This window comes from Brachyhypopomus gauderio, unplaced genomic scaffold (assembly GCF_052324685.1).
Source record: "Brachyhypopomus gauderio isolate BG-103 unplaced genomic scaffold, BGAUD_0.2 sc61, whole genome shotgun sequence".
Taxonomy (NCBI): domain Eukaryota; kingdom Metazoa; phylum Chordata; class Actinopteri; order Gymnotiformes; family Hypopomidae; genus Brachyhypopomus; species Brachyhypopomus gauderio.
Genome location: NW_027506882.1, coordinates 457,377 through 477,504, shown reverse-complemented (window position 1 = coordinate 477,504; position 20,128 = coordinate 457,377). Strand labels below are relative to the sequence as shown.

The window sequence follows — 20,128 nt, the reverse complement described above, 5'->3', positions numbered from 1 at the left end:
ACTTTAATCTGATTACTGGATTGGAAATAGTAGCGCGTTATATTACTCGTTACCGAAAAATGTGGTAAGATTAGAGTAACGCGTTACTGAAATCACTGGCAGTTGGTTAGACTGTCTAACTCTCCTGGATCGGATGGCGAGTGGGCTAGAGCAGTTAAATCAGGGATGGCTTCGAATAAACTGTGTTGCTGTTAATGAATTTATCGAGCGCTTTATACACTGCCGAGGAGACGGGCAGGTATTTATGTTAAGATGAATCTCAAATTGGACTAAATAGTGATCAGAGATAGCTACTGTTTGCGGGAGTATATTTATATTCTCTACGTCGATACCCAACGTTAAGATTAAATATATTTATCCGGGCTTGGGACCGGCACTAAAATACACTGGTGTGTGCACCCTAGTGGCTAGGGTTTATGTACAAAAAATATACTTAATATCAAATAATGTACAGTGGTGTGGTATATACCCATATCAACACAGTCCTTTGGATCATTTGTGAAAAACATTTTTCAGTAATGTAACGGTGGGGTGGTACCATGACTAGGGGGCGAACGCACTGGCGCTAGAGAGCGGGACTCAAGGCTGTTAGAGGTAGCCATACTAGCTAACCGTAAAGCGCCCACACAGATAACTCTACTCTTGCGTGGCATGGCAAAACACAAACACAATGACTACAGACTAATCAGATAGGAACACGACACATACTCAAGGTAACTCATAACAACTAGATTTATATGAAGTATACGAGAAAGATGATCATACACAAAGAACCACAACATACGACGAGAAGCTATACAAAGACACCGGGACTAAACACGAGACCTAAGCAGAACAAACAGAAACGAAGACCATAATACATACTATACACTCTAAACCAGAAAACACTGAACACATCGACTACTACACTGAACACAGACTCTCAGGATAACACACAGCTTGATTACAACATAAGGACAAGATAACACTGAATCACCTTACACACTTAAACTAGAACGAAGTACACACAGCAGACTTTAACAAGGAGAACGGATTCAAACATACAAACCGAAGTACAAGCAAGACGTAGAGCGAAACAAACAGAACAGAAGCACACGCAAGATCCAACCTTATATATATGACCTGAAACAAGACTCTCAAACATCAACATATGAAATGAAACATTGACCCACACTGAATACCCGGAACACAAGGAATAAATACAAACCCAAATGAACACTCAAACAAGCAACAGCTGAAACCAATGACAAAACGAGAGGTGGAACTAAACAGAAGACCAGGGGAGGAGGAGCCGGGCTAGACAGACAGGGAGGGGGCGGAGCCAGGCATGACAAGTAAAAAGGTTGCTGTTAAAATTCTTTAAAGTTAACAGTTTTTTAAAGGACAGCATATTCGTCAGGATTGTTTCATGTTAGCCTTCTTAACGTTACCCTCCCTTTCCCCCAAGTTGGAATTTTTTTCATTCATGAGAGCTTTGTGTTGCAACATGCTGCTGCTATCTGTGAGTGGGTCTTCACTGTCCTGGTTTTGATCTTCTATGGAACATTCATTTACGAATTTGGCACTGTCAACAATGACACCATGATAGCTGGTTCATCAGGCGCACACGACCATCCAGGTTCCAGCATCATTACAGGGCAATAAGTATTTCACATCAGGTACATTGTTGCAGGAACTTGAGTTTTGTATGTTTATCTAGAGTTCCCTCTAGTATTACTCATTATTTTCAATAAAATACATTGAGAAAAATGAAAATGTTAGGGGTGGGCATAGATAAATTTTTTTAATCTAGATTAATCTCACTGAAATCTTGAAATTAATCTAGATTAATCTAAATTAAAATGGCTCATTCAGAATATGCGTGCTACCAAAGTAATGACTAAAAGTCAGTTTTTGAGATAGGGTTTCTTAATACAGAGGGTGCATTAGACCAGGGGCTCATCTCCTGTTTCCAAAATGCAACAAAAACAACAAAATAACGATGCCGATACATACAACTGACAACAGACAGACAGATGGTTAAGGACAACATCACCCAAAAATGAAAAAAACGGTTTCCAACGGCAATTCGTTAAGTAGAACTTGCTTCCCTACCTACCAAACCATTGAGACTGTCTGTTAACCGTGGCAGATATAGGAATAACAGGGCGATATGTTTTAAAAATCTAATTAAAATTAAATTAAATAATCAACATGAAATGAGCCGCAATATTAAGCTAAGTCTAGGACTTCTAAACATTAGATCGCTTGCATCAAAAGCTGTGATAGTAAACAAAACAATCTCAGATAACAGACTAAATGCACTCTGTTTAAAAGAGACATGGGCTAGAGTAAACGAATATGTAAGTTTTAATGAAGCAGCTCCTCCTGGATACAGTTATGTTCAGCCCCGTATCACAGGGCGTGGAGGTGGAGTAGTCACAATATATGACACAGATATAGGTTTTACTGTAAAACCAACCACCTCTATTAACTCATTCGAGGCTTTGATAGGTGAAATAGGCAATAATCTTATAGGCAATAAAACAAAGCTTAAACTAGTGACCATCTATCGACCACAGGGTCCTTACTCAGAATTTTTTAAGGAATTTGCTGAGTTTCTTTCGGAATTAGTCCTAACAGTTGAAAGACTTGTAATTGTGGGTGATTTCAACATTCATTATGAAAATGAATCAGACAGTTTTATTCCACACTCAGCAATACCTTAGACAGTGTAGCTCCAGTTAAAACAAAATTAATTAGGGAGAAAAAGCTTGCACCATGGTATGACAACCACACTCGTCTTCTAAAACAGGCAGCTCGAGCAGCGGAGCGCAAATAGAGATCCACCTCACTAGAAGTGTTTAGAATCGCATGGAAAGACGCCATAGTCAAATATAAACATGCCCTAATAAAAGCTAGAGCCTCATATTATTCGACACTAATAGAAAACAACAAAAATAACCCTAGATTTCTCTTCGCGACTGTATCAAAACTAACAAGAAATATCAATGACACTAGTTCTAATATGGCACTTACACACACTAGTGATGAATTTTTAAACTTTTTTAGTAATAAAATAGATATTATCCGACTACAGAGTCATAATACATCACAGCCTAACCTCCAATCCAACCCCAGTAGTATAGGTATTAGTAACTACGCATCCGAAAATATTACTGAGCTAAATGGCTTCGATCCTATATTGCAAAAAGAGCTCACAACACTAATTCATTCGTCTAAGCCAGGGGCGCTCATTACGTCGGTCGATCGCGAAGGAAGTGTCGGTCGATCGCGAAGGAATGTGCGTAGATCGCGTCACATAAAATAGTAGTAGATGAATCGCACATCTGCACTGACGGTTGTATTTTGATTGACATTCACGGTAGCCAATCTGCAATCCACTCAACAAATTACGTTCGCCACCCCCCCCGCTCAACAAATTACGTTCGCCGCCACCCCGGTAGATCTTTCTGACTTGGTCATCTTATAAGTAGCTCGCAAGCTGAAAACTGTGGGCACCCCTGGTCTAAGCCTACATCATGTATATTCGACCCAGTTCCAACCCGTCTATTCAAAGACCTACTCCCAACTATTGCAAGACCCTTACTTAATATGATTAACAGTTCCCTTAACCTAGGATATGTGCCCAAACAATTAAAATGCGCCGTAATTAGACCCTTGATTAAAAAACAGAATCTCAATCCGCAGATTCTAGCCAACTATAGACCAATTTCTAATCTCCCATTTATCTCAAAAATTCTAGAAAAAGCAGTTTACAATCAGTTAAACCATTATCTCCAATCAAATAGTATCCATGAAAAGTTCCAATCAGGATTTAGACCGAACCACAGCACTGAAACAGCTTTACTCAGGGTAGTGAATGATTTACTGATATCGTCAGATAATGGGCTCATCTCGTTCCTTATACTGTTAGATCTTAACGCAGCTTTTGATACTGTAGACCACAACATTTTGCTGGATCGACTAGAAAACACGGTAGGTATTAAAGGAGTTGCACTCTCCTGGTTTAGATCATATCTGACCGACCGCTTCCAATGTGTAAGTGTTAATAATAAAACATCTAAATCTGTTCAGGTTAAATATGGTGTCCCACAAGGGACAGTCCTAGGACCACTTCTATTTACACTTTACATGTTACCCTTAGGCGAGATTATGCATAAGCACGACATCAGTTTCCACTCCTACGCAGACGACACCCAACTATATTTATCGGCTAAACCCGATGATTTAGGTGTAAACAGTAAAATCGAGAAGTGTGTAGAAGAGATAAAACATTGGATGGCGTGTAACTTTCTAGCACTAAATCCAGATAAAACAGAGCTAATAATAGTTGGGTCTAGGGCAGCGAGAGACAAGATACGTAATGTAGCATTGAATCTACATTCCTTTACTATAACCCCCAGCGCAGAGGTAAAGAACTTAGGTGTCACAATAGACCCAGATCTCTCATTCGATTCACACATTAATAATATAACTAGGGTAGCGTTCTTTCACTTACGCAACGTTGCTAAAATTAGAAATATATTAAATACTAGTGATGCAGAAAAGCTAATCCATGCATTCATATCCTCTTGCCTAGATTATTGTGTCACGTTGAGGACCCCGGCCCCTCCCTTTTGGGCGTGTGTAAACGTTGTCCACGTGCTTTGTCTGCATCAGCGGAACTCCGTGGTGATGGCTATGTTGTGTGAATAATGTGTCTCACCTGTGAATCGTCTCGTAATCACATGGGGCTAATGTGGTCTGTCTATTTAATGTGCGCTCGCGCAGTGTCCTGTGCTCGTCGTTGTCTGAGTCTACAAGTTTTGTGTTCATTGTACATGTTTCTCGTGCGCTGATTGCGCAACACAATATATCAGTAAAGTGACGTTTGCTGAAACTGGAGGATTCTGTGTCTCGTCTTCCTCGCCGCACCCATCCCCTTGTGAAAAAAAAGTATACTAAAATTATGCTGAAATATATATGTACTTAAGTTGTGCTATTTTTGAACTACTAATTTGTACTTAATTACTACTTATTTGTAATTAAAGTGATATAAATCTGCACTAAATTTATACTAAATATACTAGTCATGTTATTTTCGCCACTATTTAATATATTTGTGTGAGCTGTCCAACAGAAAATTTAAAACATTAAGTGTGATTAAATTAATCTTGTGATATACTTACTTTAGTATAGGTAATGTACTCCTAATATACTACAGTATAATTGACGTACACTTTCTGTAGGATGTCATGTACTTCTATTACACTATTATTAGTACAAGTAATGTACTCCTAGTATACTTTCTGTAGGAAAAGTCAGGTACTTCTAATACACTTATTGTAGTGTGATTCATGTAATTCCAGTACACTTTAGGTGGGATAAGTAATGTACTTCTAATACACTAACTGTGGTATAATTAATGTACTTCTAATACACTAACTGTGGTATAATTAATGTACTCCTAATACACTAACTGTGGTATAATTAATGTACTCCTAATACTTTACTGTAGTACAAATCATTTAATTCTAATAAATGTAATGTAGTATAATTCATCAACTTCTAGTACACTTCCAGTAGAATAAGACACATACTTCTATAATGCTGACTGTAGTACTGTTTTACTGTCGTAGAATTCCAATTTTGTTATAATGCACATTGTGTAGCATTCCTAATGACACATTGTAAAGAGCCAGATTCACATTACAGTGGAAAACAGTATAAAACTGTAAAACTGACATACAAAGTTGTATGTCAACATGCAACCTTCTAACACAACTGTGATATAAAACACATACAGGAGTAGCAGGTGTAAATGAATGCAGAACACTTTATTTTAACATTTCTTTTTTACTTCTGCCAAAATCAAAATTCAAATAATATATTTTCCGTAATAAAATAAAAAAAAAGCTGCACCACACAATTCTTAAAACATTATTGTGAAACACAGAAAACCAGAACAGAACATATTTAAATATGTAACCATTATATTGTGTGTATATTGTATATTGCACTTTCGCCTTAAGATGTTTTTAACATCTTGGACTGTAGTTCCTGGAAACTGTCCTATCACACAATCTGTGGGAAGAAGGTCACAGTCACTACTTTAAAATAACATACTCTAGAATTAGGTTTAGCCATCCCAAGGCTAAGAATAAAAAAATATGCTAATAATGCACACTATGTGGTGCAACACCAAATGTATACAATGTAAGATCAGACAAATGAGCAGGCAGTCCATGTTAACTCACATTCGACATCACTACTTAATCTAACGTGTTGGATTTCATAGCTCAAAATAAGCAAACAGCTCATTTTTATGTTTAGTTTGATCTTGTTAGCTATTAGACTTTAATATTATTTTCTAAAACTGAAAACGTATAAAAATGTTGCATTTATATATCAGGACAATGACAATTTTCAAAGGCAAAATTACAGTCCTAGACAGTTATAAATTCTAATACACAGATTTGTGTAAAAAAAAAAAAAAAAAAAAGTGATCTCTGCAATATACAGTCGCTTCAGAGGTTTACATACAATCACCATGAACATTTTTTCTGGGGCAGAAAAGTTACAACATACTCAATTTCATTCGTAGAAAAAAAAAACAAGATTTGTCTCACAGGGTTTTACGGAGCCCGTAAGGTGACATCATGTAAAAAATATAATAACACGTGGCCACGACTTACTAACGCGTGCAAACGAGATAATTAACGCGTGCGAACAAGATAATTAAGTATTACTTTATATAAAGCCAGGTTTACCTTCATTGGGCAGTCAGTTCGCGAACATCCCTGGGAAAAATAAACTTTGTTGCCGCGTGTGAAAGGCGACATTAGTATCTCGTTCCCACGCGTTAATAAGTCGTGGCCACGCGTTATTATTTTTTACATGATGTCACCTTACGGGCTCCATAAAATATAGTAAAATCCATTAAAAAAATGTTTTGACTGTCTTGTCAATGGATTCAATGTACGAGCCAGATCCGTAAACGCGAGAGGCCGCTTTCGCCATTCCAGATGACTCAGTCAAAACCATTACGTCTTAATGAACCAATAAATACATCAGCGGCGAAAATGAGTGTAAAAATACCACGGTTCACGTGTTTTTATTTTCTAACATGGGCTAAAGCACAGGGTAGACTCAAACGACAAGCGTTTACAACTTCATCTTCAACCTTTTCAGACCTGGCGCGAATGTTATCCTCACACGTCCCTGGATTCACCAGTTACAACTACAGACACACTAGAAAAAAAATCTTGTTTCTCATTTTATGTCGCCATTAACTACACGGGGTTGACGCGAATTTAGTATGCCCATCTACCTATTTATCACAAGAGCTTGTGGCTATTTCTGACAGTGTTCAACGCTGTAGTGAACGGTAGTAACTTTGTTTTACCGCAAAATATGAAAACGATTGAAACCATTAATAACCCAATTAAATCCACTGGGGAAATGTACGATCTGGTAAATGTAGTGGTAAATGTACGATCTGGTAAATGTAGTGGTAAATGTACGCTCTTCTGACTTGTCCGCGGTGTAGCACTAGGTCCTGCTTCTTGTCCTGCTTAGCAGTAAATGAATAACATGAATGAAGAACGTTCGCATGATTGAACGCTATTTGGCCTCCATGAAGGTTCTGGGCGGAAACTGCTGGAATTGCCGATTTCGGAAGTGCTCTGTTTGCTTATTAAGTCAATATGATAATTAAAATATATACATATAATCTCCCGACCCCCCCCCCCCCCCCCCCAAAAAAAAACTCCTCGGATCTACACAATTCACGTAGGTCACCCTTTTCAACTTCAAAACGGCGAATTTCGCCGAAAGGTGAGATTTTCATGCCTGTATTTGGACCAGTCCTATCTAGAGCATAACAGAATTTGAATGCCAAACCGCAATAATGATACAGATTAAGCATAAAAGTCTTTGTAAAACAATATTGTAAAATTAACTTACCAATCAGTGCATTGACCTTCTCTGGATCAAGCTGGGCCTTTTCAGGAAGATCTTTAAAGGCATGGCTGTGCTTCCCTGTAATTGAAGACTTTGCAAGTGTTTCCTTTCCAAACACCAGGACAGCCAATTCTTGCGCATAAACTGACATGCGTGTTCGATTCAGCCACTGAAACAGTCTCTTCGAAACTTTAACAGTTGAATTGGGAAGCACAACCTGAAACAGAAAACCTTAAATCAGGGGTGGGCAATCTTATTCACATAGGGGCAGTGTGGCTGTTTTTTTTTTCCTTTTCTAACCGAACAGGTCACACGATCAGTTGTTTAACTAAGACCAGCTAATTAAACTAGTGATATAAGGTGTTGTCTGGCCTGGTTGGACTAAAATCCAGCAGCCACACTGGCCCTTTGCAAAGTACACAAAATTCACCATGAGCAAAGCCAAGAAAGATAAGTGTTTTACCACATCAGAGGATTGCAGTTTGCTGGAACTTGGCTGGGCCTCATCTACCGTTGTGTCGGAACTGCTCCTTGGATCTGATTGGTCTAACTTTTCCAAGTACTGCCTCACAGTTTTAATGAATGACGGAAGTTCTGGGGAGAATAATGTAAATACATTTAAGGAACACATTTAGGTAAGTGACAGTCACTAAGCAGAACAGTGTTTGTACAACCTTTAAGTGCCTGAACAGTCTCCTCATCAAGTTCCACTGTGCAGGGTTTTGACTTTTTCCGTGGCCTCATAATCTCCACATCACTGTCTGAATCACTGTCCCTCTGTAACCAAGGTATGACAGGCAAAAAAAAACAAAAAACAAAACAGCTTACAGAAATTTGCATTGCCACATTTCGCACAACCGTTAATTAAGCTGTCTATATATTGGCAAGTACAGGTTAAGATTTTGAACAATTAAGCTGTTACTGATAGACTGAAACTGAGACCTATGATTTTTGACAATGAGTAGAATGTCATGCCTAATCTGAGTACACCGTTGGAGGAATTGCTGAGACCTAATAATATTCTGTAATATTTAACAATTCAAATAAAATCTTTAACTGGTAATGAATATTTTAACAAGAATTTTACATACATGTGTTGACCGTGGTTGCTCTCCATCTTCAGAAAAAGGGGGCTCCGAATCACCCAATTCAGTAGCCTACAGACACACAAAGTTTGAAAGAAAAAAAAAAAGACATTAAGACGCAGGACGCAGTGTCTATGAGGACATGCAGTCATTGCTGGAAATGTAACTGATAACCAATAAATTATTTCATGCTTACCTGAGCATTCCCTGCAGTCTTTTGACTAGAGCAGGGTTCATACACTTTTTTGACAATCAATTTCCATGACTTTTCCATGACTTTTCCATGACTTTGAGGCAAATTTTAATGACTATACATTCTCTAAACATATGTGTAGACATGAAAAATAAGAAAAAATCCAGGCCAAAATTCCACAGTAGGCTATATCATAAATTAATGACAAGCCACGTGGTTTAATTGAAAAAATAAACATTTACCGTATTTTCAATATCAATATAAACCGGAGTTACGACCTACTTTTTTTTTATTTCGCGCGTGCACGGAGGAGCAGTGGCAGCACAGTGGAGTGTTGTGTACGATAAGCTGAGGCAGCACAGGCTCCACTGCAGCCCATCTCGGCAACACGATCGCTCTTTCTCGCGTTGTACGCACGAGGACATCGTTAGTTTTTTTTCTATACTGTGTTTACGATCAAAACGTATCTAAATCTTTCCAGTCTCTAACTCCATCGTTAACCGTGCACATTTTGCACGCCCCGTGTCCTTGTCTTTCACAAGCCATAGCTTGTATTTGTCCAACTGAAGCAGTCATTGTTTAATCGGCATTTACCAGCATTACGCTGATTTACATCAAAGTACAATCTACAGCTCCGCTTGGAGTCCGACGCTAACGCAGTGAACTAATGTGTGAAGTTACGTTAGCGGTCCGCACAATGAAAAAAAATGGCTATATTATATTTATTAATTTTTTCTTCCGGTTATCAGAACAACATACATTTATTGTGTCAAGCAAATTTCCATGACTTTTCCAAAACATTTGAGTATTTTTTATTTTTCCAAAACTTATCCAGGCCTGGAAATTGCTATTTTCAAATTCCATAACTTTTCCAGGTTTTTCATGACGGTACGAACCCTGCTAGAGGAAAACTGTGGAGCATCGATCTGTGTTGTGTCTGAATCTTCTTCTTCAGCAGACATTAAACACTTCTTGAAAGAACTCCTGTTCCAGAGCTCTTGTTTGAGTTTTTCCCCCATTGAGAATGTGGTATCATTGAGAACACTACTGTTACACTAAACAAAAATAATATAATAAGGGTAACACCACACAGTGATTACCTACTTTGCTTCATTACTTAATATAACAATTTTGTGCACAGATGAACACAATCAGATACAAGCAAATCTGGGGTGCATTTCCCAAAACATTCACAATGCTAAGTACTTTGTATCCTCATACTTAAGAAGGTGCTGCCAAAGTTCATTTAAAAAAATCACAAACAAGTTTGTTCTGTGGTTTTGTAAAAAAAAAAATAATCACGCATGCATGACAATCAATATTTATGTTTTGAAAAAGTCATACCTTTAGGTAAACAGCAGCTTGAGTTATGTGGTTAAAATGTTCCTAGATTTATCATGGTGCAGTGGGCAACATCACAATCTAATGAAATTAATGTCTAAATGTACGTGAATCAGTGGTTCAGTTTTTCAACCTGTGATGTCTTTCCAATGCAGATGGTGAGGCGGAGCCAACAAAAAAGTACTTAAAACTTGTTTGTAAGTTTGGAGACTAAGAAGGCCTTTGGGAACCCGGCGCAACATTGCCATTCTTAAAGTTCTTTGTAAACCGCTAAGCTCAATTGATATAGAGAAACACACAAAATTGTGTCTTATTTTGCTGATGATTTTTATTATATACCCGTTTTGCAAAATTAGAAAGTTTCAATAGTAAATCAGAATTTAAAGGAAATTTGGCAGCATCTATAGTTTTAAGGTAAAATGCTTCAGGTTAAGCAGTACTTTGTGAGTTATGAATAGGTCAAAACACTCTTAAACTGGTTTAAGTATAAAAGAAATGAAAAAATAAATAAATAAAACATTACAAACCTTTTTGGGTATGCCAGTTTTTATGCTGGTTTCTGCAGACAGGGCCGTGTGATATCTGGGGTTCCTTTTCATTTTTCTTTTAAACATTCCTACAGCCTCTGTCCAAATGTCTTCACCTCTGATGAATCTGTTTCTCTTTTCAATAAGCACCTTCTGATCGTCTAAAACAAGAAATTCAGAGTTTATATTATTTTTCAAATACGTTCTGGGATTAAAGTTATTTAAACAGGAAATGCCATGGTGCATGCTTTACCACACAGCAAAAATATTCTAACTTGTTCTTACATTTTAGACTAATGTTACTGGTGGCAGTGCACTACAGAAAGCAGTGCAGTTTTAGATGTAATTAGCTAACGCTAGCGAGCTTAGTGATTTAACTGGCATGTTTTGACTAGCCAGCTAGCTAGCTAACTCAATTTGTTCAACTAGCTAGCGTTAGTTGGCTAACCCCATAGACTGCAGGCATGATTCCAAATGTATAACGACAAATACTACACAAAGTAATCACACCATCATTTAGCTACATTTACCTCCAAACATCAGTATTTTTGCGGCATGTGTTTTAGTCTTCCACCTTCCTTTTCTGATGGGCCATTTGACCTCTATCCAGCCATCCTCACTGGTTAAATCTGGGCAAGCAGTGACCTGAGACAGTGGGGTGTTCGATTTCACTATTATATCTGAGCTCTCAACCTCCACAGACTTGTCCAGAAAATAAAATAACGCGAATTTTCCGAGCATTACTGAAGTGCTAACGGTTGAGTTGCAGCACTGGACAAACTTCCAAGTTCCACAAAAACTGAGGCTGAACCCGATTGGCTGATTTTTGGCGCTAAATTTAAACAGTTCTCTGGCGCTATTCCTGTATTCAGCGCCCTTCTCATTCAGTCTGCACAGCGCTTAACAGGTAAGTTCATTTTTCAGCAGTAAAATGAATATGAAGATAATATAGTGTAAACAACTACATATGGAACTACATATGGAAGCCTATATATATTTGTTTTGATCATTTAGATATTATTTTGTAACTGTTTTAATTCAAATGATAATGATGTCTTTTATTCATACAAGAATTGAAAGGTCATAGCCTATTTTTCTGATACAGTCATACAAAGACCAATAATGTTTGTGTGTGTGTGTGTGTGTGTGTGTGGGGGGGGGGGGGGGGGTCATGTGAGTGTATGTGTTAGAGACACAGAAGCAGAGAGAACATAATGAATATATTTCATTCATGATCCCTATTGGTATATATCTTTCTGAAGTATATAGTTTGTGTTGTTACAAATCTCAAATACAAGCAATTGTATAATTGCATGTTTTTTTTTTGTTTGTTTGTTTTTTTTTCATTTCAGGATGGCTAAAAAAAGGAGTCAATATAAGGCATATCTAGAAGAAGACTGTCCAACTCCACGAAAGCGTCTTAAGAAAAGAAATACCGACCAAGTAATAAAACAAACTGCACAAAATTTAACCAAGTTATGATATATTAATGTAATATAAGCTTAATGTCTGTCAGTTTGTAAATGAGCAAATGTAACTTCTATTTGAAATAGGAATACAAGAGCAGTAGGAAAAAAAAGTATAAGACCTACATTGAGACCGATGGACCAGTTCCAAAGACTACTTCATATCGGCATATGAAACAGGTTTGTCTGGATTCTCAAATATGTTTTAAACTTTTGCTTAAAAAGTAAATGGAAAAACATTTCTCTGTTAATAACTTGTGCATCATGATTGATTAAGTGCACCCATAAAACTGTTGAGTTTCACCTTTTCTGGATTGCGTTTAATGTCAGTAATTGTTTTTTATTCCATTTTCTTTTCAGTCGACAGCAGATAAAGGACAATCCTGCTCACTCTGCAGTTTCAGCCGTGCTGCAGAGATATTTGAAAATGGAAATGAAACATTTCAGGTAATAAAATAAGAGAATTGTTGAATATAAATATCTATTTATACATATAACCGTAATTAATTAATACATCTCTAAATATTTTCAATACATTAGTTGTTTAGAATGTACTGCACGTGTAATGTAAAGTAAATGTAAAGTTATTTCTTGTATGATTATACACACAGATGAGCTACTTCATTAAATACACCTACCTTGTATCTACACTTATTGTTCGTTTTATCAGGTCCACTTACCATAAAGCACAAATAGATTGTAGCACATCTGGTTCTCTACATAATTTGTTAGTCCTCATTTCAGTGGTCAGGACTTCCACTGTGGCACACCTGAGACAATACTATTTGGGTGAACCATTCTCTACACCAGTAACACTGACATGGCAGTGACCTGTGGATAATATTGGCTTGGTGGACTAGTATCTGTGTAGCATTGTCACTGATGTGCAAACATACAGTGGGAAGCCTGACAGTTGATAAACTTTGTAAAGGGAAACTAAATACGTGAGATCCAGATCTTCTAAAAATCTATAATTGCATAAGTGTAAATTTATGGTAAGTGAACCTCATAAAATGTGCAAGAAGTGGAGATACAGGGTCTGTGCACTTAATGAAGATGCTCGGTTGGGTATGTTTTATAGAATCTTTACAGTGAGATGACTGTGCAAACAGATGCCACTGCAGATGACACAGGCAACATTTGCTATAAGGAGGAGCCAAAAGGAAAAGAACAGGTGCATTTTTCTACTGCATTCCCAAAAGTGTTTTGATGTAACTGACTTCATGTTGTTAAATGTAAAATTACTGTTTTGTGTTTTAATTTGGCTTTTACATATACTTACAAAACAAATATGAATTTGTATGTCAAGTTTCTAAATGCTAATTTCAGTCCAGAAGGCCAGAATGTTTATACTATATACTATATTGCCAAAAGCATCTGCTCACCTGTATTGCATTTGGTAATGTGAGGTTTGGAAGCAGCTGCTCGACCATGGAAACACAAAGCCATGAGTGTCTGTACACTCTACACTCTACGACTGGACTTGTTGCTCAGGTGCTGCATCCTATCATGATACCATGCTGGAGTTCACTGTGCTCCTGAGAGCACCCCATTCTTTCACTAATGTTTGTATAAGCAGTCTGTATAATTAGCTGCAGCTTTGTGGACATGGAAGTGATTGGAACCAATGATTCAATGATTTTAATGGATGAGCGAATTATTTTGGCAATATAGTGTATATATTCAGGTATATATACTTTAGCCTACACCAAGTTTTTTTATATATGAAAAAATGACCATTTATTATTATTTACCAATGTTGCAACTTCTTTGACTAAAATTTTCAGTGAATTTGTTTTATTGTCCAGTTAAAACATTTATTTTTTTTTTGTTGGCAAATGAGGAAACGTCCAGTACACCGTACAATTCTAGCAATGGTGTAGAAGAATTTCATGTGGATACTGGAGAAATATATGGTCAGGTAATTAATTTTCTATGAATATTCTTTGAATTAAATTTCTATGTATCATTGTAATTTAATTGCCTTTAATATGCATAAATGCAGTGTCATCCTAAGTTAATACATTTGTGCATGACATTTTTTGTAGTCTTTATACAGTGAGACGACATCAGAAGGGACATCAGATGTCTTTACAGAAGAGCCTGTGACCACTCCGTACCAGAAAAACTCTGCAGGAAAAGAACAGGTACCGGTCTCTACTTCCCTGCTAAATATATTGACTAATAATTAATTAGTGAAGTTGTGCACTAATAATGTACCCATCTAGTGATATCATTTGTTACTGTGCAGAAAAGCACTGCATCTGGCAGGACTGTAGAACTATGACATTCCAGGGCGCACCTTTTTTAGATAAATTTTATATTATTAATATAAACTTGTTTTAGAGCTGGTTAGTATATCAATGTTTTATTTCATCATTATAAGTTTTCTTATGTGTGTAAAAAATCAAGCTATATAGAAAGTGTTTCTATCAAGTAAAAGTATTTAATGTGGTGTTTCCATTGTTTTGCACACCCTCCTGTATTCAAAGTTTTTTTTTTTTGTTTGTTTGTTTTTTTATACGCACTACAGTACTTTATATAATTTTATATCACGTATATGAATTTGACACTTTCACTAGATGTTACATTAGCTTGTTATTTAACAAATTTATTAGAGATCTGGGGAAGATCTAATTTTTTTGTTTCCATTTTCCAGAACAGTGGTGATGAACCTGTCTATCCTGGGGCTCCAAATACAAAGGCACAGAGCTTGCTCCTGTTGATGACATATGTTCTCAAACACAACTGTACTGGACAAGCTCTTGAACATCTCCTTAGAATGTTTAATGCCCATTTTCCAGGTATTGTGCCTGAAACACAGTATATGTTTCACAAAACCTATGGTGAATATGGACAATATGAGCCACATTTTTACTGTTCATCATGTTTGAACTACTTGGGAGCAACAAAGAGTACTCCATCTCAGTGTGATATTTGCCATTCACCTTTTGATGCTAATGTAAGCCTAAAAAATGGCTCATTTTTCCTTGTCATGAGTTTGTCTACCCAGATAAAAGAACTTCTGGAAAACCAAGAGGTAACTTTACTTCCAAAAGTCACTGCAAGTGATACAATTAATGATATTCAGAATGGAGCACTGTACCAAAAGTTGGTAATAAATGGTGAAATAGGTGAAGATGACCTAACTTTGTTGTGGAATTGCGATGGAATTCCTGTATTTAAAAGTTCAAAATACCAGATTTGGCCTATACAGTGCCAGATAATAGAGTTAGGTCCCCATGATCGCAAACATAATATATGTGTGCCATGTCTCTGGTTTGGACCTAAGAAACCAAATATGATGACTTTGCTGACACCCTTTGTAAATGAAGCATTGGTACTGCAAAATGAAGGTATTACATGGGTGGACAAACTAAATACTGTACATGTGTCAAAAGTACATCTACTTGTTTGTAGTTCAGATTCAATTGCAAGGCCCCTGCTCCGGAATACTAAGCAGTTCAACGGAACTTATGGATGTGACTTCTGTTACCACAAAGGGGGTGGTTCTTATGCCTATTATCTACCAGAGCCTGCTGAAAGGACTGAAAGTGAGCACTACAGCAGTGCATTAGCAGCCACTCCCAAATGTCCAGTGTTAGGGGTTAAAGGTCCATCCCCTCTGATTAAACTTGACAAGTTTCAGATGATCAATGGATTTGTGCCTGAATATCAGCACAGTGTCTGTTTAGGTGTAACAAAACAGCTTGCTGGTCTTTGGTTTGATTCTTGTCACCATGAAAATCAATGGTACATTGGTACCAAAAGAAAATTGATAGACAAGGAGCTGCTAGCAATTCAGCCTCCAGTGGAGATTACTAGAACTCCTAGGTCAGTGGAGGAACGTAAATACTGGAAAGCTTCTGAATGGAGAGCATTTCTCATATTTTATGCATTGCCAACAATGAAGGGTATTCTACCAAGAAAATTCTGGAACCACCTTTTCCTTTTGGTTTTCGGGGTGTATATTCTTCTTCAAGACAAAGTTAAGCAGTGTGATATAGACCTTGCAGAAAAGGCACTGAGGAAGTTTGTAATTGAGTTCCAGAAGCTTTATGGAACAAAAAATGTGACCTTTAATGTACATTTGTTAATGCATCTAACTCAAAGCGTTCGAAACTGGGGTCCTCTTTGGGCAACTTCAACCTTTTCCTTTGAATCATTTAATGGCGTACTTTTGAAGTTCTTTAATGGAACGACTCATGTTCCTTTACAGATTGTTAAGCGATTCATGCGGTGGAGGAGTATCCCAAAAAGAGCTAAAACATGCATGTCCAATGGTAACGACAATGTTCAGCAGTTATTCTGTGAAATACAGAGTAGCAAAAAAGCCAGAGAGCCAGCTAGGTCAAAACATTTAAATGGAGACGTTCGCGTATTTGGTAAGCCTTCAGCACAAGCTAGTATCTCTGTTATAGACAGAATTGCAGTGGAACACTTAGTAGGTTTGAAGATCAGTCCTAGGTGGCACTACAGTCGCTTTGTTGTGAACGATGTGCTATTTCATTCAGCTGGAAAAAAGATGGTGAAAAGGAATAACTCAGTAGTGAGGTTAGATAATGGAATGATTTGTGCTATTAAGGGTCTTATAACATTCAAAGTAGAATGTATTCATGGCAGTTCAGCTGATTGTGACTGTAGACAGGAATGCTGTGTGGTGGTAAAGGAGCTTAAGAAATTACCTCGGACACTGTGTAGAAATTCTGAGCTTCAAATCTCATCAACTTTTGTTTATGAAGTTGAGGAGTCTGATAATGTAATTGCTATCTACCCGAAAACATTAAGGAATAAATGTATTGTGGTCTCGGTTAGAGAAAACACATTCATAATTCCTCTGCCTAATCCATTCGAAAGAGATTAGAACAAAGTCAAAGTCAAATTTTGACAGTCAAGGAACTGCATTTGCACAAATGTAGTCTTTAACAACATGCAGGTATGCCTAGGCTTAGGCACTGAAATCAGTACTTTTATTGTAATTACTGTATTATTTGTATTTGTACAGAATATTGAAAAATTCAAGATTTTATGTAAACTAAGTCTGCATCGCTTAGTCAATAAGCATTTTTCTTGAGGACTGATTGTCTGAATAACTTACAATGGGTTATTTTTTATTATAAAAACATTATTTTGTAATTATTATAAAGTCTGCTCCAGTCAATAAAATACAGCAACCACTAGTATCTCAATCTTATTTCTGCTTACAAGAAAAAATAAAGTGTAATTCAGGCATCAATACTGAGAACAGAGTACTTGAATCAGCTCTTGCTCTCAGCTGTACATGTGCTTGAGTATATCGTATTGTCACGTTGAGGACCCCGGCCCTGGAACACCTTGTATTGAACATATGGCTGACACTTGTTCAGATTCACATAAAAAGCTTATATAGTAGAAATATACTTCCATTAGAATAGGAATAGGAATAGTTGTCATAATACTTTTGACCTTATAGTGTACTTTTGAGTTTTCAATTTTATTTTATATTAATGTATATGTATTTATGTGTTGTATTAAAAATGAGTTCACACATATGCTTTCACATTTCCGAATCATTTGTTATAAATTGCATTTTGTTAAAGATGTTAAATTCTTTTATCACGTTTGTCATGGAATATTCCTTTGAAATTGTAAATACCCAGATACTTTCACTGAAGTACAGTACAATAAGTTCTATTGCAAAAATATAGGCTCATAGGACACATTTAGTAAAAGTATAGGTTTATCATAAAAAAAGCACAGTTTAATACTAAGTATATTTTTATTAAGTACATAGCCAGTACAAAAGTAGCACAGCCAAATAAAGTATACTTTTTCAAAGTATACTGAAAGACTAATTAAGTAGGTAAAATTGTAAGTATAAGAAGAAAAAGTATACTTTAATTATTCCGCATATAGTTCAAGTATACTATTATTATATTTAAATATACGACTTTTTCACAAGGGTCGTCACAGAACGACGAGCCACCTGAGACACCCCAAGAATGCCAGGCTACACCACCTGGCCAAAGAAGGGCCAGCGCCCTAGCAAGCGGCATCACCGTGCCTCCTACTCCCCCCCGCGCTGCGAAGCCACTCCGATCACAGCAGGTGGAATAGCCTTTTCTTTTAAAGGTCCACAACTGTGGAATAATCTTCCTGCCTTTATTCGGGACTCAGACACAGTCTCAATGTTTAAAACTCAACTAAAGACTTCTGTTTAGATCTGTTTAGTTTGGCCTTTGAATAATCTGTTACATATTTACCACATCACACATCTTTCTAGGGGTGTATTCAACTAAGGATTTTCATAGTCGAATCTGATTCGTCAGATTTTCCCTTTAGTCGACTAATAGTCGAATCGGGTTTTTATTTATTTATTTTTTTTTAGAGCACCTTAAACGGGATCCCGAACGTAAAATTGACACAAATTAAGTGTTATATCGTGATCTATCGATCGCCGGTGGATGGCGCCAGAGCGATAGTAACTCATTGAAACATATGTGGATCAGAGGTAAATAAACTGGATTTTTTTTTTGGCGTGAGATATCGGAAGTGTGGCGTGAGAGCGTGTGAAAACGGTCAAATGCGTGTGTCTCACGCTCAATGCGTGAGAGTTGGCAACCCTGCATTATAATCTCGGCAGATGCTGCGTATTCTGTACCGTGTTCAGCTCCGCTAGTTTGGATTGTGCAACAGCAGGGTGTGATTTATTAATGTGTAATAAGGAAGATGCCTATTGTTAATGTGCAAACATCATTTTAAAATATTTATTAAAAGAAATTAGGATAATTTTATTTGACAAAAGGCTATATATAACGAAAACAAAGACATTTCATGTAACAACTAATGCTTAGCTGCATCCTTGGGCACCCCCATGCAGTTAGAATGGTACATTCGACTATGACGTTCATAGTCGACTAGAGGGTATAGTCGAATCAGCGACTATTGCAGGACACCCCTACATCTTTCTTCTCCAAGGTTCACTTGGGGAGTAACACTGCAGTCAGAGCCTACAATTCCAGTATCATCGCTCCGACATGGAATGAAAACCTGGCGTTCATAATAAGACATTTACATTGACAATATCAACACCCAGAACTTTCATTCTAGTTACCTTATACTTAGCCTGATTGTGTGATTTATTTGTAACTTGTGTATTAGTCTGTATAATTAGTTTTTGTATAATTTGTGTGTTAACGGGCCGCCCAATGGAGGATGGGTTCCCTTTTGAGTCTTGGTTCTCCCAAGGTTTCTTCCTATTTTCCCCCTCCAAGCCGCACTCCCCTCAACCGGCTGTGCGGCACACAGCGGCAGCACACAAAACAAAGGGGCAGGAAGGCAGGGACAAGGGACACACCCCGTGTAGTCCCGGAGCTGAAACACAAACACGTTATTTCACCTACCTGGGCGGGACCCTGGGCCGACTGGGCCATCAACAAGACAAAACCACACCCGGTCGGTCACAGGGCCCTCACGCCCTAACCAGCATTAAGCCACTTAGCCCCAAGGAGTGAGGATGAGGAGCTACGGCTCCTTATTTGTCCAAGGTGTGTGTGTGCAGGTTACCTCCCCGGGGGGTGGCTACGTCACCCC

General features: G+C 37.5%; 2 protein-coding genes across 2 annotated transcripts; one reads left to right on the top strand and one right to left on the bottom strand.

Annotated features, from left to right (window-relative positions):
* Window positions 1-5,782: 5,782 nt before the first annotated feature.
* Window positions 5,783-11,955, bottom strand: LOC143489362 (uncharacterized). Its single transcript, XM_076988336.1, has 7 exons — window positions 11,621-11,955; window positions 11,091-11,251; window positions 9,036-9,101; window positions 8,619-8,721; window positions 8,408-8,538; window positions 7,948-8,161; window positions 5,783-6,066 (listed from the first exon to the last, which is right to left on the bottom strand). Exons 1-7 carry the CDS (start codon window positions 11,829-11,831, stop codon window positions 5,915-5,917), a joined length of 1,038 nt encoding a protein of 345 aa, XP_076844451.1. The 5' UTR covers window positions 11,832-11,955; the 3' UTR covers window positions 5,783-5,914.
* A 492-nt stretch (window positions 11,956-12,447) lies between these two features.
* Window positions 12,448-17,981, top strand: LOC143489348 (uncharacterized). The gene is made up of 7 exons (XM_076988310.1): window positions 12,448-12,533; window positions 12,644-12,736; window positions 12,917-13,003; window positions 13,638-13,730; window positions 14,400-14,477; window positions 14,605-14,703; window positions 15,216-17,981. The coding sequence occupies exons 2-7, from the start codon at window positions 12,728-12,730 to the stop codon at window positions 17,418-17,420; spliced, it is 2,571 nt and encodes an 856-aa protein (XP_076844425.1). The 5' UTR covers window positions 12,448-12,533; window positions 12,644-12,727; the 3' UTR covers window positions 17,421-17,981.
* Window positions 17,982-20,128: the final 2,147 nt, after the last annotated feature.

Coding starts and splice junctions, on each gene's coding strand:
- LOC143489362 (XM_076988336.1), bottom strand. CDS start 11,831: ATGCTCGGAAAATTCGCGTTATTTTATTTTCTGGACAAGTCTGTGGAG. Junction 11,252..11,620: donor AAAAATACTGATGTTTGGAG/GTAAATGTAGCT, acceptor TTCTTGTTTTAG/ACGATCAGAAGGTGCTTATT. Junction 6,067..7,947: donor GAAGGTCAATGCACTGATTG/GTAAGTTAATTT, acceptor TTCTTCCCACAG/ATTGTGTGATAGGACAGTTT.
- LOC143489348 (XM_076988310.1), top strand. Junction 13,004..13,637: donor ATGGAAATGAAACATTTCAG/GTAATAAAATAA, acceptor TATGTTTTATAG/AATCTTTACAGTGAGATGAC. Junction 13,731..14,399: donor AGCCAAAAGGAAAAGAACAG/GTGCATTTTTCT, acceptor TTGGCAAATGAG/GAAACGTCCAGTACACCGTA.